A 27,579-nucleotide genomic window follows, 5' to 3' on the forward strand; every position below is an offset into this window, starting at 1 on the left:
AATAGGTGCGGACAGACTCGATTCCCTCAAATTACCCCCCTCCCCAATCCCCAAATTCAAAACATAGATCCTATAATACTAAGCATATATGTATACCAGGTAATCTATTTAACATATTTTACATTATTTTAAAGTTATCATTACTTTTTTATCGGTATCATTTTTATTTTATTTTTTATGACAACAACCATTTTTCCAAAAGTGACGTTTTGTAGCGACTAAAAATTATGTAAAAGAAATAATTTTAAAAACTTCAGTGTTTTTCTAAAACAATAATGAGTACCTATCTTATACATTAAATGGATCATCTCGTTCATCGTTTTTATAAAATATTAAGTTGGAGTATCTTCAGTCCCATAAGCTTATAATATTATATTTATATAGTGTTATGCTCATGACTGAAATGGCCATCCGGATAATATCACATTATTGTAATGCGCGTATATACTGGAGTACTGGGCATATAGTAAGCTGTATAATATAAGGGTCCCCCTCACCGCCGTTCAGTTAGGTCGGGTTGCACGTGCGAGTTCTCAGGAGGATAACCCGGCCCCTAGCGACGAAGTGACGGTGGTGGTGGTGATGGTGGTGGTGGTGACGGTGGATAGGGAATCGAGCGTAAATGGTGAAACTGAAGAGGAGAAAAGAGGCCTCTCGCGGGCGGGGAACTCCACGTGCACCGAGAGCGGTTCTGTTACGCCATCGCTGCCGCTCGGGATGGCCTCGTTTTGCGCTGACACACTTTTCGCGCGGTTCATAGCTACGGCGGCGTTGTACCTACAACATAAATCCTGTATAATAATTATTATAATATTAAACTAAAAGGACTGCCATACGAATAACAATGTCGATATAATAAAACGAGTACCTACCGTACGATGATAATATTATATCGTTTTCGATCGGCCGAACCACGTTCGTATATGATTATTAATATTCATCATAAATAATGCCAACGACAATATTATGATATATATACTGCAGCACATATCCGAGAATATTCGGTATATTATTATTGATATTTATTTTGCGCTCGGACGTGCCATTTCCGAAACACACGTGTAAACAATCGCAGTAGCTACAATTGCATATGTATATATTACTAGCTGTATAAACCGACTTCACCCCTGGCAAAAAATGAACAAACATAAAAATTTAAAATACAGCGCTACATCAATGTGGCTTGCCGTTTTTTTTAGTGTACCTCAATTCATAAGCAGACTGGCGTCAGCGTACCTCGGTTTGTAAACTAATTCGATCGAGATGGACAATAGCACTGCTATATTTTTGAACGTGGTCCAACTACTCTTTGAAATTTTTGTAATATCCTTAAATTTTCATAATAATTGGACAAGTAGTTTTTGAGTCTATAACCTACATTCATACATACGGAACGGACATTGCCTTTGGTTGTACATTTAAATAATTGACAATTAATTTGATATTATTATTTTTTTTTCAAATAAATCTCATTGCAAAGCGCGTGACAGTTCGGCTAGTCAACAAATTTTTATTTTTTAACCAATCCCAACATTAAATATTCTAGCAAAAAGATAAAAACAATTATACACCGGTGGTTGTTTATCAGAAGATATAGTCCTACTCTTCCGATTTGTTTTTGTAAGAATAGAAAAGTGTATAGAAACAATGGTTTTTAGTAAATTTACTATATGCTAATTTTGATTCTTGATACAACAAGAATAAGAGAAGACATTTTAGAGTTTGTGAAAGCTAATTAACTGTAGAGTATTGTACAATTTAGTATATATATATACATACATATAGGCATACATCTAAACCTAAAAAAATAAAATTAAGTATAATTCTAAACGTTATTTTGTTTATGCATATAAAATACGTAGATATACTCGATTTGAACGCTAATTTTGTTGATGCGTGTGCCCTATAGGTACTTATGGCAGTTTTCAACGTTGTTTCCATAGTAGATTGTCTTGATGTTTGTGAAAAAAAGTTATGGTGCATTAAAAAAGGTAAAAATTACAATAAAAAAAAAATTACTTAAAATTATTGTATTAGGTATATGTCGTTTATATACCTTCGTTCGCATTATCGCGTTCAACAAACATACAATGGGAATCGGATTAGAACACAAGGATCTCCTCGAGTGTTTCCTGTCATCTCGAACACATCGTATTGTATTCATTGTAAATAAAGTGTACATGCGTTTATAAACGTATTCAGTTGAAATTCCGGCCGCAATATCCAGGTATAGCCTGTCATTAACGTGTTTAATTGACAAAGTGCAGGAAGCACAGACGGGAAATTACATTAAATTAACAATGTGTATAATATACATATATATGTATAAAAGTATATATACATATGGTTAAAAAACCATATACGAAACAATAAGAACCCACTTTTAAATTATACATCAACATAATAATATATAATATTATTATAATATATTGTACGTAGTTAAATCTTGAATTATATTAGACTGGCTATAGTGACTATGTACGTTAAAACATTTTACTGTAGCATTTTTTACTATCATATTATGACTTGTGCGTTCACATCTCATGTGTGATAGAATATTTAATACTATATATAGTTCGTTATGAATGTACATCAACGATTTTTATTTTAATTAGCATAAATAAAACGGGGGTGTACAAAATTAATAATAATAATAATACAATATTGTGTGAAAATATCCGACTACTCGAGCGACTAATACATAATAATAATACAATATTACAATATTAAATTTATATACACATGACTGAGCGGCAGTCGGTGTACAAAAATATATTTACACGCATATAGGTAGGTATTTTGTATAAACTCGTTGGAAAGTTCAACTTACTCAATCTAAATATTATCCTTGTACGTGCACAAATGCTCTACGGCTTCAAACTTCTGATGTTATTATTTATATTAAATAATAAATATATACACTTAAGTGATCGAGTCAGAACGTGATATAGTGGTCCGTGGGGACGTACTTGTGTCATAACTTGTAGTTATGATGCTTCAAAACATAATATAATCGAATAACATTTTATAGAATTAAAACTTGAAAATATGTTAGATGTGCGTATATAAGTATGCATCTCAAATTTTTAATAATTGTCTTTATTATACGATATATTGTTAAATTAAGTCTAAATTGGATAGACGCTACAGCATATGTACATTAATTACAATATAACAACACAAAACAATCGACACATCGATATTGGTGTTGAAAACTATTTGTTGAAGATAAACGCATAATATATATATATGTGTGTGTGTGTGTGTGTGTGTGTGTGTATATTGTAAAACCGTTCGTTTTGATAAACAGGTCATCCGACTGGAAACCAGATTGCTGATGCCAGATTTATAAGTGCCTAATTATACGGAGCTGATACTGACAGATTATTAGGAGATGTTACTATATATATGCTAAGTATATAATATAGTATATAAGGTCGTCCAGATAATGATGATAATCGAAATACGATTCAAAAATATCAAAAATTAATAGTTGCTATTTTTTTTTATAATTATTTAAAGTTTAAACTACTTCATAGTTTTAATTCAAATCACGTCCTATAAACACTTAAGTTAACCATGTAATACACTGTCAGACAACTGCATACATTATAAATAAGTGTGCACTAATGCACTATACCTAAAACGTCAGATAATTATACTTCACTATCGTATATATTAATTCCTCCATTTGGTACGTTCTTTACATTTTACATATGAATAATTGTTAATACGATACATGACTGTCGAAGAATTTAATAATTGCATATTTTTTCCGTTATTATGTGTATTATTCAAATCTAAAATGTAAAATTAAATATAATACTTCAACTACATAATATAGTAAATATTTTTTTTTCATAATAGGTACCATTGATTACCTATCAATGATTTAGTATTATAATAATTATATGGGTGAATATTTTATTTTTAATTCAAATTTAATGCTGCTTAATAAAATTCAACAAGTATAGGAAACTACATACTACATATAATATAAATTATTATATAATTTATAAGACAATAATAATTAGGTTTACTAAAGACTAAATTATCTTAACTATAGATAAAAAAAATAAAAATCTATTATTGTATCTACTAATATAATTATAAATAAATTTAACAATATATTTTTTATTAATATATAATACACGAGTAAACATAAACAAAATGAAACAAATATTTGATTGAAAAAACACATTTTTTTTATAACGCATATCTGTGACCAATATCAATTATTCCATCTGGCCCTTTTTTGTTGCCGACAGATATTTTATTCACAAAAATACTCGTACACTAAGATAACATATATAACAAACTTTTCAAACAAAAAATGTTAAAAGTAATAAAGCACTATAGTTACGATGAACCGATGAATTCCAAAACACATTTTTTATCAATCGTGGTTTTTTTACAAAGTTTAAAAAAAAATTATTCCTCAATAAATATTAAGTAACAAAAAGTAGATAACATAAAATACTAACTAAATAGTAACTAAAAAAAATATGTATATTTTAGTTACGCATAAACGTTTTACGCTTTTCTCAATTTCTTGACATTCCTTTTAATAAAATCCGTGCATTTTTGAAAAATATTTATTATTTGTATTATACGTATATTTTACATTCTTTAATGGTTTTCCTTACTAAATCATACATGAAAATATAGAAATATAAATTATACGTGAAAATAATTGAAAATGTTGACAACGATATTCTAAAAATCCTAAGATAAACCATATGGCTTGCATTTTACAATCCCAAATAATAGTTAATTTTAATAGTGTGCATTTATTTTTATCTATGTATTATATTATATTAATTTATTTATTAGCTTTGAAGAAAAAGTAAATTTATCAATTATTATAGCACAACAATTACAGTTTTTAGAACATGCACTTACTATAAGCCTTATATATTTAAAAAACTTTTTAAAACTTATTTTTGACTAGGACATTCAAATCATATGATCTAAGAATAGGTATGATAGCTGGTAAAACTGATAGCAAATTGTAAATTACCTAAAACAGTCAAATACATTTTTTATTGTCTTATATTATCATTAAATACTTCCTAATACTTACATTTCTATACTTGCCGTCAATTACTAAGAAAATATTCCATGTATGAAGAAACTAAAAACATAATATATAACCGAAATACAATGACTCATGAAGTAAAGATTAAATTTACTAATGTAAAACTTATTATATTTTTCATAATTTTAAGTTAATTGTTAAAACCATCACTCATCACAATGCATTGGGTTAACATGTTTGACCATTTATGGATAAATCGTTATTGCTATTTGAAAGAAGTACTTGATGTCATGTTTCAAAAATCAAGAAAATGTATAGACTTACTTTTATAAATGATTATTTTCTATACATATATATGAGGCATAAAAAATAATATTTGTTGAGATTTAAAGTACATTAAGTATATTAAGTATTTCGTTATTTTGGAGGGTGTGCAATTTACTATTTCACTGCTAACTTTGTAATCAATTATTGTATCCTCCTCCATAAAAAATTCTGCAGAATATATGCAACTACTGTGCATCCAATATTTATGGGCACTGTCCATGTATCTGTAAAATTGTCGTTTAACGTTACAATATACTTATATCGTACACATGTAATGTGTATATGTTTGGAAAATACCTACATATATATAAATGTATAATGCATAAAATTACTTATGCGTATTTTTAATGTCAATATAATTTAATATTTATTGTATTTTGTGCATACTTCATAGGTGTAGTTACATCAAATAGTACGAAACCCAAAGGAAACTTTTTATAGTCTAACCCGTCTACAGCGCCGTTGACGTCGTAAAGTTTAAATAGCATAAAACTGATTTTACTACCATATAAAATTTTGCTAAAAGGCGTCTCAGAAATCGTTAAAATTAATAACACTATAACAGTCAACTTTTAATTGTTATAGCGGTCGGTTAACATCACGTGTATATAGCCAGGTATATATAAACACACCAATAACTGTGTGATGTCTACAGACTTCCCGTATGCAGTTATAGAATTATAGTATACACTATTTAGCATTATCCTATAACTTTTCGATGAATAATGAATATGCATCGATAAAATAAAAATTACCCAGCGTGACTTTGACTGGTTGATTTCACTTGTACAGCTTTGGAGTGTTATACACACACTACAGCAGTTCACTATAAAGAATTAATTTATGATTTTAGTTTTTTAATTAGTATCTCATTTTCTAATACTCACTAATGCGATGAATTCATGAGTACGATATAATACGAATACCTATACCTAGTACCTACAAAACGAGAAACATCCCCTATTTTAATGTATAATGTACGAATTTTAAAAGCGGTACCGATCCATAAACGCGTTCGAACATTAAAAAAATATTATTCTATGCACTCTCGGCAGTCTGGGTATACCATTATAATATTCTCGTAATACGATTATTCAATACGTATACGTATCGTACACTTTGTTATATTGATGGCATATTGGTTAGCTGGAAGTATATAATACTTTCGATAAAAACAAAAGTTCATATACATTTTACTTAAAAGAAACTTCAATAATAACTAGTCCATATAAAATTTGAAAATATACAAGTATAAAGTAATCGGGATCCGCAAATAAGACATATTATGCCTGCGGTTTACGAAATGTATATTGTATTGAAATGTGCTCAAACGTCAGACCCTTATATATATGGCGGGAAGCTTAAGATACCATAACTATCCTTGATCGATTACAAGCTTCACTCCAAAAACTTTTTTTCAATTCAGTCTCCAGTCTTCAATATTTACCTATACATTTTTGTTCAATATTATATATATACATAGCAGGGGTTCTTAAACATTTCTGCATTATGATGGACCCCCATTGGACCTTTACAATATAAAATATAGTACATTTTTAATTTTGATTATTATTTAATATTCGAATTTTTATTTTAAAAAGTATTATTATTGCGAGTACATCGTCATACCTCACAAAAATTACTAATGCACTTTTTTATGAAATTAAATACGCACAAACATTAATACAAATTATAATAAAATCTACTCTGTAGTAGACCATCGAGTAATTCATCTACTGATCCCTTGAGGGCTTACAAACTACCGGTTAAGAACCCCTGATATATGACATTTATGTACTCATAGTTAGATGGTGTATGGGTGAAATACTGCACTTTATAAATTTACTCTGTGACATTTATTTCGGGCTCAAAAGCTCTTTCAATTTACGTAAATTTCTAAATACATATCTGGTTCGGGTAGCTCTTATAATTAATATATAAGTATGTAATATATATATATATATATATATATATATATATATACTAATTCAGACAGTATGGTTTTTTCAAAACGTGACTTATTTGATCGTATCGTCTCATAAAAAAAGAAGATTAATAATCACGTATCGTAGGTATAACGACCATAGTAAAATGGGAGGCGACCGCTATAGTTAATATAATATGTTATGTATGCTGCTCTACAGTGTGTAACATTTATATATTTAATATTATATTATAGAATGACACGTGGGATATGAGTACTCACATTTAATTTGGATAGATAGTTTTTCTTTAATTATATTTTCACCCGAAAGGTGAACGCCCATATTCGTGTTTGCGCTCCTATTGTTCGATGTAAGTATCGACTGCATATAGTGTATGTATATTTATAAATGTAAATATACATATACATGTATATATGTATACGATGTGTGTAACTGATGAAAGTCACGCAAAAGCTCAAAGCCGAAACGTGAACACTCCATATTATATAAACACTATAGTTAGGTAGGTATATCGTGCCCGCACAAACCGTGTGCATAATTATTTACGGTGTAAAATAACATATTACCTCCAAATCCATAACCATTCTCCCGTGCATAGTATACCTGGATCTGACTATTTGCGCACACTCCGATTAGGGATATTATGTATAATATAGCTTAATATTGCCATTTATAAAACTCGACGGATCGCGACATGCGTTGTAAGATCGTGATAGCTATTTGTTATTACATAATTAGTTAATACTGAATGAGAATTGGCTGATACATGGAGAGTAATTTTTGCCAAGATGATGCTCATCCCGCTTTTTCCCCCTTAAACAGTTTATTTATTCGGAGTCTGAATTTTTAGAAGAATGTATCGATATACCTAAATTAAAATTTGAAGTTATTTCTAAGCAACATGTATGCTGCAAATATATGATTAATTAGTTCGTCGAAAGGCACACAATTATTTGTATCCAAATATTTAGCGGAATTGTATTTATTGATATTAAATGAATACACATAAGTATACTTAAACTAAAATTTATTATTACGATTTCAATTTTTGAAATATTGAAAATACATGGACTAATAACGATGGATTACAGGACATATACATATAACTTTATACCAATATCACCAGTTGTACCCTATAATACTGCAGTACACGGATGTATATGAATTGAATCTATGACGCATACTGCTACTGCTACAATAATTAAACGGACTGTCAATTAATATAATATAATAATATAATGGTTTCCGTCGAAAATGATTAACGATTATCATGGACGCGTTCATGTATTTTTATTACGCATAACCTATATAGATCGTTACAAAATAATATGTTTCAATAACACCAATATAGGGAATAGAATTCTTGAGATCAACGTAATAAATATTTTATACGTGCGGTGTACAGTTGTAGTTTACCCGCATCAATGCACTGTTGTATATATTGAAAAACAATATTATTAAATTAAAAGTGTAACTAATCGTCATAAAATATATGTACAGAAGCCGGAGTTGTAATTAAGTCCAATAAAAAATTAAAATATAAAAATATCGCGAGTGCGTAGAACACAATCGTTTTTGAACATTATATTATATTATGATTAAAATGTGAAGATTGTAAAGTTGTACAATATTTCTACTTTCTAGAGCAATATTCGTATAGGTTATGTCGTTATGAAATCGATAATTAATATCTATTAATAACAGACTGCAGCTTTAAACTTTTAACACCAAACTTTTATCAGAAAATAAGATTAGTTATCTGCAACGATAATTGTTTCCTATAACCACCTGATATTACAATCACGATCAAATATTAATAAATATTCTTCACGCTCAAAAGTTAACAATTGATAAACGAATAACCGTACAAAATTGTTTCCACCAAATGTTTATACATATTAAACATATTTTTCAGCTATTTATAACTTAATAAGTGCATTTGAAATTTGCATTTTTTTTTTTTTATAATGAAGATAAAAATCTATGAATAGGTAAAAATACTTGAAAATTTAATACAAGATCCCGTATATCAAATGAATTATTTTTATATTTAAAAAAAACATAAAACTATTAAAAATGCACAGCTACAGTTTTTATGTACATTTGAAGCCTAAATGTTTACAAAATTCATCAGTCACGAAAATTATTAGTTACAAATATCTTTTGTAATAAAAAGTTTATAAAATCTTCAATTTTTATAGTTAAAGTTAAAAAATGTAACACAATACTATTCATAAGTAATTTGTATTATGACTAAAAATTTAAAAATATATAAACACAATTATATTTTATAGACATTTAAGACAATTTGAACTAAATTAGGTATTTTAACGATAAAAAATAATTATATCAATTATTTCGGTATAATTCAAAAACATTATTCGTGGACATTTGAAACTTTTAGGTATGTCATAAATTTTACTATACGCAATAAAATTTTTATAACACGTAGATTAATTTTAAGATTTTAACTATTTATACCAAGAACCTATTCAAACATTTCAAACCACAGTTTTATGGTAAAATGTTATCGACTCGAATGTTAATAACTATTGTTATTGTTTATTAATAGTAATAATGTAATCTGGCACTTATAAATATTTATAATTGTAGTAACTAAATATTAATGATATAATGAATGTCGAGTTTTTGACAAAAACGAATTTAACCGACAGTAATATTAATAGTAAAATAAATTACTCAATTGGACTAATAAAAAAAAAACATAATACATTGAAATTTACTTGGGTGATATACGCTGCGGAGATACTGTGTCCGTTCAGAATCTCGTTTTTTGTATGCAATGATAAATCGTCGAATTCGAATTTAACACACCCATCACAGCGACCTACCCGTGACCCTTTATAAACCGTTTTTCAGAATGAATTGAATGCAATTTAATCGAAGTATGTATTTGTGGCGTCGCCTGGTGGCAGACACGCGCGACCACTACGCGAAACGTTATTTTACGAACGTATAACAATAATTATTGTGGTTTGCGTGAAAAATCATCACGTCCTATACCATCGTTGTTTCGGTGTCATCGGTCGTCAGAAGGACCGTCGGCACGTTGTTCTGTAGACGCCGGATGTAAACCGTTTGGCAATCGTCTCCAACTCGGCGATTCCGGACCGCTGGACGGAAGCGACGCAACAATTGAGCGTCGTAAATCTTGCGCTGCCTTTTAACAACAATCTATGTTAATAATATCGAAACTGTATTGCTGTCGTTGTCGTAGTTCGTTCGATATTATCATAACATATTTTATAGTGTTTATCTGATTTATGTCGATCGGGGGCCCGTTCGTCACGACACGCGAAGGAAGAACAAAAAAACAGACTGGCGTCGGCCGGTAGATAGCGCTGATCGGCCGTCCGGCGAACGGTGGCCGGCTACCGAGCGCCGTCCGTTGCAGTCGGCCGAGCCGTGCGCGTCGCCGGCCGAACCGCCGTCGGACGGCGGACGGCAGACCGGCGGCTCGGCGGCGGCACGCGTGGCCACTCGACGGCCGCGTGACGCGCACCAAACGCCGCCGCGCTCGGTCGCGGCCGCTGCACAGCCCGCGCGCGCGACACCGCGTACAAGTACGGGTGGCCGACGGCGCGCACCGGTACATCCTTGTCCTAGGGGAGCGGCGCGATCTGTGATCGTATAGTGAGCCCGCGCTGCTGACACCCGTACGGAATAATTGCCCGTGTCCAGCGCCCTAGTGCGTTGAGGCACAATTTTTGGACGTCCCTTTACTTTACAAGGGACCAAAATGGTGTGTTCTCTGACCGTCCGCCGAATTTATCCGGTGTGTATTTCGTGTTTTCGTGTTTCGTTCGGACGACGGCGGTTTGGAGCCAAAATTGTTTTCGAAAGAAATGCGTAATAATAATAATTACTCATACACCTCAATTGTACACTCAGTACCAAATAATTTTAAAATTAGGCCACTATCGATTTGTTTACGAGTGTCGAGAATTGACTCTCCTCCAAACCGGTATTTTCGAAAAGTGTCACGGCCTATTTGTGCAGCTTCAAAGTTTAGCTCGGTTATTTTAATCGATTCCGACTCCGTCTAAATGTAAAATAGGCAATGCCCAAAACGATCATAAGTTGCCTATACGTTTCACCTTAAAAATGATTTAACCTACTCCAGAATGTATCGTAATTTTATATTGATATTATTATTAGCATTTAGCAGTAATGCGAAATAGCCGGTTCTAGACAATAAGTAATGTACATAGAAAAAAGGTTTGTTTTACAAATTTACTCAGTTCACTCTAATCGTTCGGATTTTCAATGCATTACACCCACAGCAGTATGAAAACGTTTGTGAAACGTGCGTTGGCTACATCAATGTCGAAAACCAGAAGTGTGCAGTATCAGTAGGGTAAATACAGGTCCACTAAGTATTAGTATATTTACTAAATACTAGCCCAAAACCAATTAAAATGGTTTAGAATGGTTTATTAAGCTTAATACTTATAAATTATAATATACCAAAATGTAGTTCATGTTATTGTTTTTCACCAGCCAGTCCACCAAATTATACTCAATAACTCGTTGGATCTATCCGTGTCTGTGAGGTACTAAAATCGAATACATTTAATGTTTATGCAAAAATACATTGACTGTTTAATTCGGATTTCTACAAAATATATTATCATATGGTTCTATTTCATATTGGTATTATTTATACGAAGATTGATGACCACAATGTAGAGTATGTAAAGTCCGTCATATATTATATTTAAATACAAAATTAAAACAATTTCCTACAAAACACTGGCTACACGTCTGACCAATATACAATATACAAGGTGATTTACCAAGTATAATGACCCTTTTTTATCCTTTAGTAATGTGGTATTCAAATACTGATTTTTTTGGGTTTTATTACTCTTAAATAATAAGATTTTTTTATGTGCCATTTACGGAATATCTTGTGGCGAATGATAACCACCATTTTTTAATGTAAATTGCTATGCAGATTATTTAAATCACGTCGTAATAGTTATAGTACTATTGTACTCGTTCACAGCCATATTACTAGTATTACACAAAACTACAAAAGACTATATTTTTTCATCATGTTTCAAAGTGTTTTGATTAAAAACAATTATTCTTACAACCGAAGGTCAAATTTTGAGACCGTACGGGACACTGAATAGTAACACAAAAACAGTCCACAAAAATACTATGTGGTATATATTTTCATAGAATTTAATATTGTTCAGCTGCAGTTCGCTGTCTCATATACGGTCTTAATAACACGACCTACGCAAATTTCCACACAGTGTGTCAGTGTTAAATTTAAATTTCACCGCACCTCTGTTTATTATTATGTTTTTTTTTTGCGTACATGATAATACATATTAAGTTAAAAATATAAATACAAAATATAGATTCGTATTGTTCCTACTTTGGAGACGATTACCGTGAATAAAAATAACTTATATCGGTACAATATTATATATTTTAATATTTATTTATAAATGTCATACAGGTGTATATGTATATTAAACATTAAACACATTTAAATTGTTTCGCTAATTGCTGCAGTTTATACATATATATATATATACATACATCTCATTGAGATGAATAAATTTGATAAAAGTTATCCGTTACAGTATACAGTTTGATTAATAAGTACGCATATTATATAAATTCTATATCTTGTAATGAATTAAAATTTGTTAAGAAGACCTGAAAACGTCAGTGCAATATTTGTTTTTTTTCAGATCTTTAAACCACGTGCAAGGTGCAATACAGTAGATTTGTGTTCAAGGTAATGAACTTTGTGCTGTCAGCTTTTAAATCAAAGAAAATTTACTTATCATAAAATACTTAATTTAAGTTAACAACATATATACGGTATTGTATACGGTATATATGAACATTTTTAAATCTACTCATAGCTTCCATAAAAATCGAAATATCGTAAAAAAATTAAAAAAGATAATGTAAAAACACGTTCTTAACTTAAATTATATAATAACCTATTCACTCTTACATAGCTAATAAAGTAATAACACAATAAGATTGATTCTGCTAAACGTAAATTTCTTAGGTTAAGTTTCTTATTGCATATAAGCGAGAGGTATAAAACCAAATATTGTACGCTGACAACCTCTTTTTAAAAGATATTCTCGGTTTGGTTTATCACAAGCACGTATTCAGGATCAATTTTTTTGGGGGGGGGATAAATATTTTTAATACATAAACTTTGATTGTATAATTATACATAAAATCTGTAGTTATAACTATAAAAGCTATAGTTTTTGTTTCTACTTTAAAAATTTCGGGAAGGAATGAACCCACCTCCTGTATATACGTATTGGTTTATCATGTTAATTCAATTTATAAGATAATAAAATATACGTAACAATAACAAAAATAATATGTGTAATCAATTTAAGGCTAATGGCTATGCATATTTTTAAAAAATAATGCAACACAGTATTATTACTATAACATCTAAATAAGTAATAATGAGATGTAAAGAAATATATATGTGTTTGATAATATTAGGAGAAAAATTAGTATTCATAAGAAAAGTATCATTGCATTTTCACTCTTCTTCGTTCATAAGAGCATTTTTTTTTTTTTTTTTTTTGTAAATAGCATGTATAAAAGAGCATATTATTTTACATAATATACCTACATATGCTTAGAAGAAGATAAATACGTACTGCAGAAAAAAATGTGCGTTGTACTAAAGTTTATTACTCGTATTTTTTCAATATTCTTTCATCAGTAGTTTTTTTTAATAATTATGATATTTTTTTTTTTACTTCTAAGTCAAGCTATAATAGCCATAAGTCAATAGAAAGTATATATTTGCTGAATATCATACATTAGAGTATTAAAGCAATTAACACACATTTGTTATAGAAACCTACATTAACTTTAAACTTAACGACTGATTTCGATATCGCACGGTAGAAATTATAAATTATGTTATTCATCCGCTTGCTAACCTCTACATAGGTTAGATGAAATATTTGAAGATTAGAGATCGCGACGCATTATTGTCTTGTTACGCGTCATCATAATATTAACATAAACAATGTCGCCGAATCTGGCAAAACGTATATAGGTATATATTTATCAGTTACGCGTCCCGTGGGCTTACGCCTTATTTACGGATAGCTAAATGATATATTAAGAGCCCCCCTACACACTCGATGACCTTCGTATGGTATATATTATTGATGACGCGCGGAAGTAATAATATTTTTCTTTTAAAAAACATTGCACCACCGTGTTATTTTAAGGCGAAAACTTGGTATTACAACAATAACTGGTATTTATAAACAGCTGATCCGCGGACAGACATAATCCCGGCGCGCAAAGCCGAATCGATGTCCGATGACAAAAAGATCGCGCGCAAGTTGGCAGAGGCCAAACGTCTAGAAATAGACCGATGTGTTAGCCGCGGCAGTTAGGTTTTTGTGTTTGCGCGCATTCCAACCGTATAAAGCCTTTGGATACAACAGGTAGTGCCGCCGAGTAGTCTAAAGCTTTAAACGAACGCTGCAAAATCTTAACCGTTGAAACATGACGAAAACCACTGAAGAAGCCGGATACGATCTCGTCCAAGTATGTTTCTACCATTAACTAGTCAATATACATTATTATTATCATAATCACCATCATTATCTTCGCGAATACGATTTATTTATACACATATATAATTATATATATATATAAGTATATGGATTGACCTTTCATTTTTATTTTCAAAACAATTTTGTACGTTCCGATGAAAAACGACTATATTATTGTCAGTCCACCCAGAAACCGTTAAGAATAATATTTTGTTATACAAATAAGACATCAATTTAACAACTTATCATTTTTGTGACAAAGTAGCAAACTGTATATGATCGTATACCAAAATAAAATATAATTTATGTATCATTGCATAACGAAAAGAAAAGGAAAATTAAAGTGCACTCTTAAAACGTCGAACCATTTAAAGGAAAAAAGCAATGAAATAACATCACTATATTTAAAACTACAATAAAAGACGCTGGATACGTATATTATTCTTTCTCTGTACGAAAAATTAATGAATTTCTTTTTCTCTCCGATTGACATAAAAATTGTATTCAATTCTTTGAAACAATATAATATTATTTTATTATATTAATTTTGTTGAATTATGGTAAAACTACAACTACTAATAAACAAAGTTCAAATTCTATAAAATTGTTATAGCTTTTACAAACCATTAGAGAATATACATATTAACATATATGCCATAAAAGAAAAATTATCTACAAAATTGATTTATGCGTTATTATGATTCCAATTTCCAAATATAAAATTGTATATTGTTTATTTTTACATATTTTTCATGTTTTTATTCAATTTTTTTTTTTAATAATATGCATCAAATTCATTTTACGGTATACTTTGATTGAATAAAAATAATAAGAAAAAATATTATATCAACAGAATGAGAAGGAAAAATACCAAAATTTAAATGCATTATAAATCGTTATTTTGATTCAATTTCACTTTTTTATTTAATTTTATTATTATACATAAATACATTTTCAATTGTAATAGATGATAATAAATTCATTTTTTTTTTTAATAAATTAGTTTACTAATAAACAATACAGTTTAATCTTAAATAAATATTCAAATTATTCAACTGCTTAAAATTAAATCTCGTATCATGTATATTTAATTAATTTAAGTAGGTACACTGTATATATTATGTAAATAAAGAAAATTAATATTAAAATGTATATGAAATCAAGAATTTAGTTTACATAATACATTATGTATTTATTTTTTGTAGGCTTTACTCAAGTTTCATGATGGCACTCATGGTGCACGTGAACGCATGGTTCATAAACCTGGTTGGAAAATGCTTTTTATGATGCTGAAATATTTAAACTGCTACCCGGAATTAAGTAAGTGAGCCAAGATATGTACTGCATGGCTCGTAGGAATATTAAACGTAAAAAAATATTCCTAAAAATAACTGTTTAAACTAGAAAAAATTTAAACACCTATATTTTTAGTAATATTTTTTTCATATCATGACATTCTTGTTTATGATATATATGGGATAATAAAAATATATTGTTTTATCATAATATATCTTCGATTGGTGTCCTTATAATATTAATTGATTTTAAAATTATTAAAATAACCAAACGGCTAAACAGTATTGTATACAAATAATCAAATATTACTCGTATTTTCACAATTTTTTATACATGTACGCAAACATAGAAATGCAGAAATAATACAATAAAGTGTTTTGTAGTTTTAAGAAATGATAAATAATTCACACAAACAATATAAATTATTATTATAATTTATAATACACTTTCATTGTCGCTGAAAATATTCAATTTAATGAATAGTGTTTTTATTTTTTTTTTTTTTACAATAAACGAATAACATAAACATTAATGATTTATTTTAACACACCTCGTTTTTTGAACGAAAACGTGGGAAATAACAAGTTGAAACATTTGAAGGCTAAAATCACAATATTTGATATAACCAAAATATGTTTACTCTAGTTATACAAGTTTAATTGAACGTACATTTTAATAGACATCTTGAATTTTAACTCAAATTATCCTATACTTTAATTTTTAATTTTTAATTAAATATATTTTGATTATGCAATATTATAATTCACAACAATTAAACAATGTTAAGTATAAGTAACCATGTATTTGTGCTATAACAATAAAAAATCACTACAGTTATTATCGCAATATTACACAATCAAGCTATATTATAGTCTTCATTTATCAATTATCTTATGCGAACATTAGATTTTACTAATAATACACTAATAGTAACGTCTAAAACTCAAAAGTATGTTGGGTTCCTGTGCTCCCCCCTCCCTCGGCTGTGATGCATTTCAACATAATATATTTTAAATCTTACACTTCTGCTTTCCATAATAAATATTTAGTCAAACTATCCTATGTTATATTACTTAACCACTTTCAAATCATTATATTTTCATCCTTTTTTTAACTTTATATTATTAGTAATGACTAATCCTCAGTATATATATATATAATCACTATAATCACCATTCCTTGATAAAATTATTTATTTAAGTTAAATTTCTATTCATGAAAAAACAATAAAAGTTCACAAATCGTTTATTTAAATGTGTATGGTTATATGAATTTAAATAACACTTAAATGTTTAAATATTGTTTCACAGCTTCAATGCCGTATCAGTTGACTCCGATTATACTGCACGTACCGCCCGAATACCATCAAATTGTCCTGAAAAATCCTATGATCATTAGAAGACGTCATGTAGAATTATTACCTATCAAATATGGCTATCGAGAATTTTGGAAGACTCATATAAACCGTTCGAGGGCATTGCCTTATCAATATTTACTATGGGAAGGCGGTTTCGTGCTGATTGTATTTTGTTTTTACGCAATTGGTTAGTAAATTAAATTACAATAAATTTAGAACTTCGCTTAATTCAAAAGCCGAAGTAAAGTATAAATATTTTTATTGAAATACTAATTACAGGCGATAATGTCATACGTGTAGTAAATATCACAATACATTTTTCAAAAAAAGACGTAAAACCTGAGCCTTTATGCTATCAAGATAAGCTCATGCTGGAAGAGGTGAACTAAATCATATTGATACTCTACTTAATTGTATACTTTGAAAATGAATAATATAAATATAAATTATGTTTTTTTTTAGTGTTATCCACTGGATACGTTCAATCCCGGATTTGCGTTACCCAAACCAGTATCAATCAACACAAATAGGTAACTTGAGTAAAATATTTTATGAATTTATACACCAAAAATGAAATACAATTTTGATGTAATATTATAAATTACCCATAAAGGTGGACAATTTTGCGAGAGTTAAAAGAATCCAGTGACAAAAAAGGCAATGAACTGTTCTTGCTATCGTTATCGCCTTTAATGGACGAATTATCTGAACAAATTCTAACGGATACAAGACGTAAAATGTTAGAGCTATTGGAAGAAGCTATGAGCTGGAAAAGAAACTTTGATCGTTAAAACGCTGTTCCAATCGTATACTTTGTTATAATTTAAAAATATAGGTACCTACATGAAAACATCATATTTATTAGTTATTTCACTTATTTGTTATCATATTAAGTACCTAGTACCTATAATACCTATACTATTACTTATTAGAACTTATGAGTAACTACTAAGTTTATATTTATATTTATAAGATGTTCCCGTTATATTTGATTGCTTATTGACCTCATAGAAATATATTATTATTAATTATTTGTATAAATAACGTTAAAATGTATTGTAAAAGTTATATATTTTATAAAATAATATTATATTCTTTTTTAATACGATTGTATTCTGTAGTATTATACTATTATAAGTATATTTTGTCTAACTATTGGTTATTTAAATGTCTATATTATAAATTATAATCTGTTTAGACGTTATAGTATTTAGTAATTAGTAATATCAAGTTGCCGGGGTTATTACAAGTCTACTAGAGATTAATATCTTATTTATGACCATATCTTATACTTGTATACATTTACACAAATTTAGCGTATTACTCGTATTAAACATTATGATTAAATGTATTCTCATTATGTTTTTTTTATTGTCTAACGCACTAATATTGAAACGAAATGTATCAAATGAAAAAAAATGTTTGTATAGCTAACGGATATATATTTATATTACGTCAAGATATATCCATTCGTAGTAAGCATAATATTATTAAAAGTTTTAAAAACTAGATGAGAATTTCAAGCAACTTTTTACACGAGTTCGTTGATATCACGATTGACCGTCTCATCACATACACCGAAGTCGTGATTATATCTACATTCTATATATACATGTATCCTCGAGCTTACATACTCCCATTTGTGTACTATAAAAAATATATATATTTTTACGAAAAGTTTCGTATAACGTTTACAAGTATTCCACAGTAATATTCACGATCAACGAACACATCCGGCGTACATATTCAACACAATATGTACAACCCAATAAAATGTTTGTCAGACATCTGTCTGTTGAAAATAACCACTCTGGTATTGTCACGTAGGATCCTACATGTATTTAAATTGCTCATTTATTGTATAGGCACTAAATAATTTAGGCATTTAGTATATCACGTACCTGCTGACCTCTTGCCATATGACTTATAGAAACTACACTTTGAAATAAATCAAGATTAAAAAATATAAAAGATATGCCTACATGGAATTATATAAAAATGTATTTTTGTATTCAAAACCAAACATTTATATGATATGTCCTGGGGACAGTGGTGGTCCAATTATTTTCAAAGGATTCCTATATATTGGGATACGAGTTACGGATATAATTACAAAGAAAAAAAGAAGTACAGACATTGGCTGTCCCAGCATTCAGACTATATAAACATCTATTAGTTTATGCTTACAGGAAATGGATACCATTGGGTAATACCACACTATATAGTTGTATTATGTTAGTATATTATACGTCGAGAATGTTTTATTTTTATTTTTTTGATAATGATGCTGTATTTTCCATAATATCCGTCATCACTTGCATTTTTCATAATATAGTAAATTTTGACAGGAATTTCGGGATTCATTGTACTTAACAAGAATTTAATACCTAATAAGATTAATGCTTATAGATATATACATTTTCAGAAATTTATATATTTCTAAAAAGACACTACTTTATCTTATAAGACATAAATACACAACAAGTTGTGTATTTAATGTGTTGTTTTTTATTATTTGAAAAATTAATTTTGTTATAAATTATATAGAGCTCAAAAGAACAAGTTTACAATAATATAACAATATAAATCTATCTACCATCTGTAAGCAAGCTTGTGATGTTTGTAGAGAGTTACAAAATCTACTAAATCTAGTAATTATATAATAATCGATAAATCGAACAATTGTATAAATAAAAATAAAAAATACATTGTTAAAGTTTCAGTAAGTACATAACAAAATGAATCAATATACATAAATATTAATCTATTAGAGTGACTAATCAGTTAACAATCAATTTTTTGAGACTTCGACTTTTTAAGATTCCTGGAGTTAGTGTGTATACTTATTTTAATATTAATTGGCAATGAGTTGAAATACGAAGGACCGAGATAATTAACAAATTTATTTTATAAAAGATTTTTTAGAATAAGATATTTTAGCATCATATGCTCTATTTTGTGTTACTTGTATACTTAATAATCTTATTAATATAATATGTGATATGTATATCGTTTTAAGCAACACAAGTATAATTTATTTTAGGTACATTTATAATCTATAAAGAATTGTAAAACAAAAAAATATTTTGATGTTTCCCTTAAGTACTCGTAGTATACACAGATTAGTATAATTAATAACAGAAATTAAGCGTTTAAGTCGACTAATATTATTAATGTAATATTAATTAACTATCAATATTTTAATGCAAATTTTTATTTATCAACCATTTACAGATATATATCTTAAGTTATATTACAATAATACATGTAATACACTATTTCCATAAAATATAATAATTGGATTTATTTTTCTCCTCGACTGGCGACTGATAATACAAATATACAATTCAATTCAATTTTGATTCCCCGATGCGAATGGTACGTATACTAAGAATAACATACTATAACGAATTTCTATACAACAACTACATTTATGTTACAATACCCTGCAGTCGGAGGTCCGGAATTTCTGCCAGGTGTATGTGAAAAGGTAGAATACTCTAAAACGGATAACAGAATATTCGGAATGCAATAAATAATAGGTATGAGTAAACTAAACAGGTAACATTGATATTACGCATAAAATAAAACTTAAAAGTATCCACTAAACCAATATTATATTTTCTTTATTTTTACTTTATTTATCGAATATTTTAATACATATATCAAGACGTGTAGATACTCAAATACCAAATAACAGATCGGTTATCTATATTTTAAATCGTAACATATTTTTATTAGTTATTTTCAGTTAGTACCTATAAGTTACCTAGTAAGTTTATAAACATAAAATGTTCTTGTTATTTTATTGCTTATTGATCTCATCATAATATATTATTCATTATTTATTTAACGTTGGTCTTAGGAACATATACATATTATTATTTAGCGATTGGGTATATTTAAATATATTATATTATGCTTACACGTTATAGTATTTTGTCTATAATGGTGGCTAAAATAATATTAAGTTGCCGGGGTTATTAAAAGTCAACTAGAGATCTTATGTATGACCATATGTTTTAACTGTACTAGTGTACTACACACATTTAGCGTGTCATAATAATATATTATGATTAAAATTATTCTCGTTTTGTTTTTATTATTTAACGTGGTGAAATTGGAAGGAAATGTGTCGAATTATGAAAACAAAGGTCTTATAGCCAATGGACAAATATATGACGTCGAGAAATATCCGTTCGTAGTGATTTTAGTAATAAAAATCTTCTTAAATTCCATTGCGGCAAAGGCTGTTTGCACGGGCTCGTTAATATCGCAGTGGTTCGTATTGACCGCTGCACATTGTACCGACAACATGACAATATCTGACATAAATGTAATCTCACTTTTAAACTCGCATTTGTATACGATAAATAAAACAAAAACAAATATTTCTATGAAAAGTTCCTTAATGATTACAGATATTCCGCGGTAATAGCCATCAACAGATTCAGCACATATATCAACACGATATGTTTAATCCATTAACGTTTAGAGCAGACATATGTTTGTTAAAAGTAAGCAATCTGTGATATTATAGTTTGTAAATATAATAATTATATTAAATTATTATTATAAATATTATTGTAATATTATGACGTGTGAAGGCGTGTAGCTAAAAATTCCAAGGTCTTTTCGACATGATTATCATATCTATAATAATATCATTTATATGTATACATTATATAACCACCTACATTATTTTCGCCTAAATTAACGTAGGTAAAGGGTACAATACGCATTAAGAAAATAATATTAAATATTTCTAAATAATAATAAGTATATTAGATATTTTATTTTTGTAACATAATTATTTCATTTTGTCCAAACGTTCCTAACCAAAAAATACAATAATAATAATTTCATATAGTTTAGATAATGCATTTATCGCCTAAAAAAGATGTAATACATAGTATGCATATAACTAAGAGATAATATATTACATGTACTGACTAACTATAATATTATAATTTTTAATTTATTTAACCTATTTTTCTTTTTAAAGATTTTTTCTGAGCATCGATTATGATTTATAACGCAAATTTATGTGTTTTTTGTTTTGTTTTAAATAATACGAATTAATTAATGTACAGGTACAAAATATGTGTATATTGAACAATTAATGTAATAAATAATAATGTATATTATTAATTATTATACAGTAGATACTTATACAGTTATACTTGGGATTTAGCTACGAAAACCGTTCAAGAACGTCGACCGTTATATAAGTGTAGCTGGCCATCCGGACGACTTTTCTCACGGCAAAAGTTTGGATTGTGTAGTTATCGGGTTCGGAATTACTGCAGATATACCGCAACCTGACTTTATAGGATATATGACCAATGCAAGTGTCACGTACGGTCCTACAGCATGTCAATTGTCCAATAGGTAGGTTAGTATAGGTAGTAGGTACTATATAATTTAATCATTTAGCAGATCCTTTACCACCGATCACGACTTATAGAAACTACACGTTGAAATAGATCGAATATAGTAGATACATGGAAAGAATATTTGTGTTCAAAACCAGACATCCATATGGTATGTCCTGGGGACAGCGGTGGCCCAATGATTTGTAATGGGTTCCTATATGGAATAGCCAGTCACGGATACAATTTCAAAAAACTAAATAAGGATTTCGAATGTGGCAGTTCCGAAATTCAAACTAGGCATTTATTCGTATATGCTTACAAAAAATGGATAGCTAATATTACAACAAATACAGGAAACCCATTAATACCACACAATAATTTATATTTTACTACTATTATGTTAGTATTATACATTGTGAATGTTGTATAAAATAAAAAAAATTATATAATAATATATTATATGCAAAATTACAATAAAAACCATAGTAATTTATCGTGAATTTGTATTACATATTATAAAATATAAAGAATTGTAAAAATGAAAATATTTCTTAACATATTTTATTCTTTACCGCTTAAGTAAGTGCCAAACAACTTTAACCTATTAACAGAAATTAAGCGTATACATCGACTAATAGTGCAAATGTTCTATTTATTTACTATTAATATTGTAATCATCATTATTTATTAACCATTTTAAGTTGTATACTTGTATTAAAATTTTGTTTTTTTGATAAACAATTATCAAATTTCGATTGATTGGCTTTTAAATTATACATACGGAAAAAGCGCACTCTCTTGGAATAAATAATTATAACTACAGACAATTAGTTAAACAGTTGTATAATATAAGAGATCGCGGTAGCTGCAAATATATATGCAATTAATTTTTAAAAGTTAGTAGTTTTTTAGTTACATGTATTATGGACTTAATAATTTTTCAAACATTTCACAAATTGTGTTAATTATACATTTAAAACTAACATTAACATTAACATTAACTAATTTCTATTTTATTAAATCATTGAAAAGAAGAAAAAACGTTAACACAATAATTAATTAAATACTAACATCTCGTAGTTCCTCCACTGAGAGGTTTCTTCATTCTGAGAAACATATTTTTTTCTCACATCCATTCAATTATTGTTTAACTATTATTTAAATAGATTGTAAAATAAATATTAACATAATATACAAATTAACAGATTAGACATTCAATAATATTAAAATAATGTATGACGATAATCGATATAAGTGGTAGCCACCAGTCTTTTATAGATATAATTGTATAAAATATAATATATAATATAATAATATTGTATATGCCTAAATTTTTAGTTTTCACAAATATTTATCTTAATGCGTACGAAGGTTCACGACTGTTCCACGTGAGAATGTAACTAAATGAAACAAACGGACGTTTTTTAATACTTATAACTGCTTATTACTTTCGAACGCTCATAACAAAGTAAAAAAATACTTTTCTAATTCCGCCACTGTCAAAACCATTTAGATAACTGCATAGATCCTCATGCGTTGTCACTCGTCTCCGTCTTACACACTGTACACAATGCAACATTTGCGTTCAGTAAATAATCAAATTTAAAGGTAAGAATATTATAAAAAGTTTAATTTATAATTAACATTTTTAAAATTTTAAAATTTTAATATCTTACATAGTTATAAATTATATAAATCACTTTAAAATTAAAATACCAATAAAAGCCTATGACTTACGAAATAGTCTATAATTAGTATCATTACCTTTAAGTTTTTTTTAGTTAGCAGTTATATATTATTCACGTAATAGTTATTTATATATATATCAAAGCGCATCTCAATGAGTATTATTATATAATTATATAACCATAATATATACAGGATGATTTTTTTATCAAACAACACTCATTATTTCAAAAAGTATTAATGTTTTTGAAAATATTTTTTTACATAGTTTCAAGTTGTTAAAAAACAACGTTTTTATAAAAATTTATATTTTTAAATATTTTTTATCCTTTTAATTTTTTAATTTTTTTACTTTTTTGAATAACAACATAGTTTTTTAATTTCATATTCTAAAGCAGAATAATTTTCTGAGTATTTTGATATATAAAATTCGAATTTAGGGTGAGTAGTTATGAGTTATACTTATTTAAACTTTGGAAAAGCGGAGTAGTGGACATTTTGCGGGGTAACTCCGTACCACTCCACTCCACGCAAAAAAAAATTTAAATACGTATAACTCATAAACTACTCGCCCTAAATTCGATTTTTATGTATCAAAATACTCAAAAAATTATTCTGCTTTGGAATATGAAATTAAAAATCTATGTTGTCATTCAAAAAAGTAAAAAACTTAAAAAATTATAAGGATAAAAAATATTTAAAAATATAATTTTTTAATAAAAACATTGTTGTTTTAACAATTTGAAACTATGTAAAAAAATATTTTCAAAAACATTAATACTTTTTGAAATAATGAGTGTTGTTTGATAAAAGAATCACTCTGTATATATATTATATAGCCATATCCGTATCCACTAGCCAGGTATGTAGATAAAACTTAAAAACATCACTATACATATATGTTTTTTAGGTCCTGAGCAGAGCAATGTATTGATTTTACAATTATGTTTTTTTTTTGTGATAACGCGATAAGTATAGTTTGTATAAAATACTTCGATTTTCAAAATTAAGAGTAGTCAAGAAAATTGGATATAGTCATAGGCGCCGACTTTTAGATATTAGAGCGGGGGTAACCTCCTCTTCCTCCATTAAGCGAAAAAAAATAGGAGTAATTACCGGATTGTCCGGTAATCCTCTTTTAATTCTCCTCTAGGGTGTAAAATAAAATATTATGCATGTATGTTATTTTAATTTTATATAATAAAATCAATTCCGTCTCTACATTCCGGGAAAAATTGAAATAACAGATGTATTTTTAGACCAATTATAAAACCAAATAATAGTGAGCGATCTATAGTGTTTATAATCATTATCGATGATTATATTATTTAGGTTATAATATACAAATATACAGTCGTCGATGTTCTGTCGTTCTGATGAATATTTTCATGTCATAATCTGGTATTTTAATCAAATAATTATTGTTGAACACAACGGGGGCGAAATAATACTTTTCCCCCCATTAAATCAATGCACGGGGGCGATCGCCCCCTTGCCCCCGTGGAGTCGGCGCCTATGGATATAGTTTGTACTTAAAAGAGATAAAACATTACGGTATTTTCTTATAATCAGGAAAAATAAACAAAAATTAAGGAAAAACGATAAATTTTATGCTATAAACTAAATTTTGACGAAATAATTCGTTTCTTTATAATTTATTATAATTTTCACCAAGTAGTTATATTATCATTTAATATATGTGGTAAATATTTTGACTCTTTAGGCTATTTATAGACAATAATTAAGATTTTCGATTATTTTTTTTTTTATATAAATGCCAATAAGAAATTTATGAATGGGTAAAAATGCTTGAAAAATGAATACAATTTTGCTATAATAAGTGATTCATTTCCCAACTAAAAAATATCGTAAATTTATGGGCATCATATTTTTTTATAAGCATTTAAATTTAGAACTTTAACAAAATTCGTAAAAATCTCAAAAAAACAAAAATACATGTTATTTTGTAATTAAAAGTACATAAAACAATATTTATTTATACCTGAGATTTGAAAATTGAATTCAAGGTTCTTTATAAGTTTTTCAATCTATATAAAAAAAAATTCTATCATAGAGCCAAATTAATTTTTATAAGCATTTGCGTTCAAATTTTTACAACAGATATTCACTCATATAATTACTTTTTCTATCCATACGATATTGGTTTTTCGTTTAAACTAAAAAACAAATAACTGTAGATACTTGAAATTCACATAAAACGTTTTTATTATATAATAAAATTATCAACATTAAGTAAAATAAATGGCATTAAAGCTAGGTATATCAAAATAAAACATATTACGACATATACTAAACGATATTGATAAGACTGGCATCAAACCGTTTACGCTTAAAATTATTATTCGTATCCAATGACCAATAATAATATAATATAATATATATTGAATTAAAATTAGCAATTCAACACACTCATAATAGTAACCCACTCGACCTAATGTACAGCAGAGCGGTAACAACTCACATACCTTTTTTCATAATACTAGTACAATTATTGGTAATTGGTGTGATCACATCTAAAGCAATATTTAGTGATTCCGAAGAAAACAACACTCTTATTATATTCCTAAAAAAGTAATTATTATTATTCGTCGAAAACAATATTAGCTAATACTAAGTAACCTTCGTAAAATTAACGAGTAATTTTACTATCGTTAAATGCAAATTATAATTTATTGAACAACGAAAACTTTACATTATGAACTATGATCGTATATACTTCTATACAAACAATATCTATAAACAATTGATACTTGATATGCTATAATATTACAGTTGTATAATAGTACCTATTTGGCTATTTATATAATATTGAATATAACATAAAAACTATAATATTACTATTAATGATAAGTGATAACCAACAAACCCAAATTCACGTAACTTTCTGATATTTATAAATACTAAAAGCAAATTAAAATTAATTTTAACTATT

General features: G+C 28.0%; 2 protein-coding genes and 1 non-coding gene across 3 annotated transcripts; all 3 read left to right on the top strand.

Annotated features, from left to right (window-relative positions):
- Positions 1–10,922: 10,922 nt before the first annotated feature.
- Positions 10,923–11,047, top strand: LOC113550773. Its single transcript, XR_003405081.1, has one exon. It is a non-coding gene; the product is annotated as a U4atac minor spliceosomal RNA (small nuclear RNA).
- Positions 11,048–14,644: 3,597 nt separating this feature from the next.
- On the top strand, positions 14,645–18,590 carry LOC113549297. The gene is made up of 6 exons (XM_026950527.1): positions 14,645–14,904; positions 16,118–16,232; positions 17,519–17,752; positions 17,845–17,945; positions 18,028–18,095; positions 18,179–18,590. The coding sequence occupies exons 1-6, from the start codon at positions 14,863–14,865 to the stop codon at positions 18,354–18,356; spliced, it is 738 nt and encodes a 245-aa protein (XP_026806328.1). The 5' UTR covers positions 14,645–14,862; the 3' UTR covers positions 18,357–18,590.
- Positions 18,591–21,637: 3,047 nt separating this feature from the next.
- Positions 21,638–23,358, top strand: LOC113549954 (trypsin-like; the record flags this gene model as incomplete). Its single annotated transcript, XM_026951491.1, has 4 exons — positions 21,638–21,901; positions 21,987–22,082; positions 22,760–22,956; positions 23,052–23,358. Coding segments are annotated over exons 1-4 (864 nt in total), but the record flags the coding sequence as incomplete, so codon positions are not given.
- Between the last annotated feature and the right edge of the window lie 4,221 nt (positions 23,359–27,579).

The sequence above is a fragment of the Rhopalosiphum maidis genome, chromosome 1 (assembly GCF_003676215.2).
Source record: "Rhopalosiphum maidis isolate BTI-1 chromosome 1, ASM367621v3, whole genome shotgun sequence".
In the NCBI taxonomy this organism is placed as follows: domain Eukaryota; kingdom Metazoa; phylum Arthropoda; class Insecta; order Hemiptera; family Aphididae; genus Rhopalosiphum; species Rhopalosiphum maidis.

What these genes read in the sequence shown, in the direction of transcription:
- LOC113549297 (XM_026950527.1), top strand. Translation starts at nt 14,863, where the DNA reads ATGACGAAAACCACTGAAGAAGCCGGATACGATCTCGTCCAA. An exon ending in CCGGATACGATCTCGTCCAA is followed by an intron (nt 14,905 to 16,117) that starts GTATGTTTCTAC and finishes TATTTTTTGTAG; the next exon opens with GCTTTACTCAAGTTTCATGA. An exon ending in ATAAGCTCATGCTGGAAGAG is followed by an intron (nt 17,946 to 18,027) that starts GTGAACTAAATC and finishes GTTTTTTTTTAG; the next exon opens with TGTTATCCACTGGATACGTT.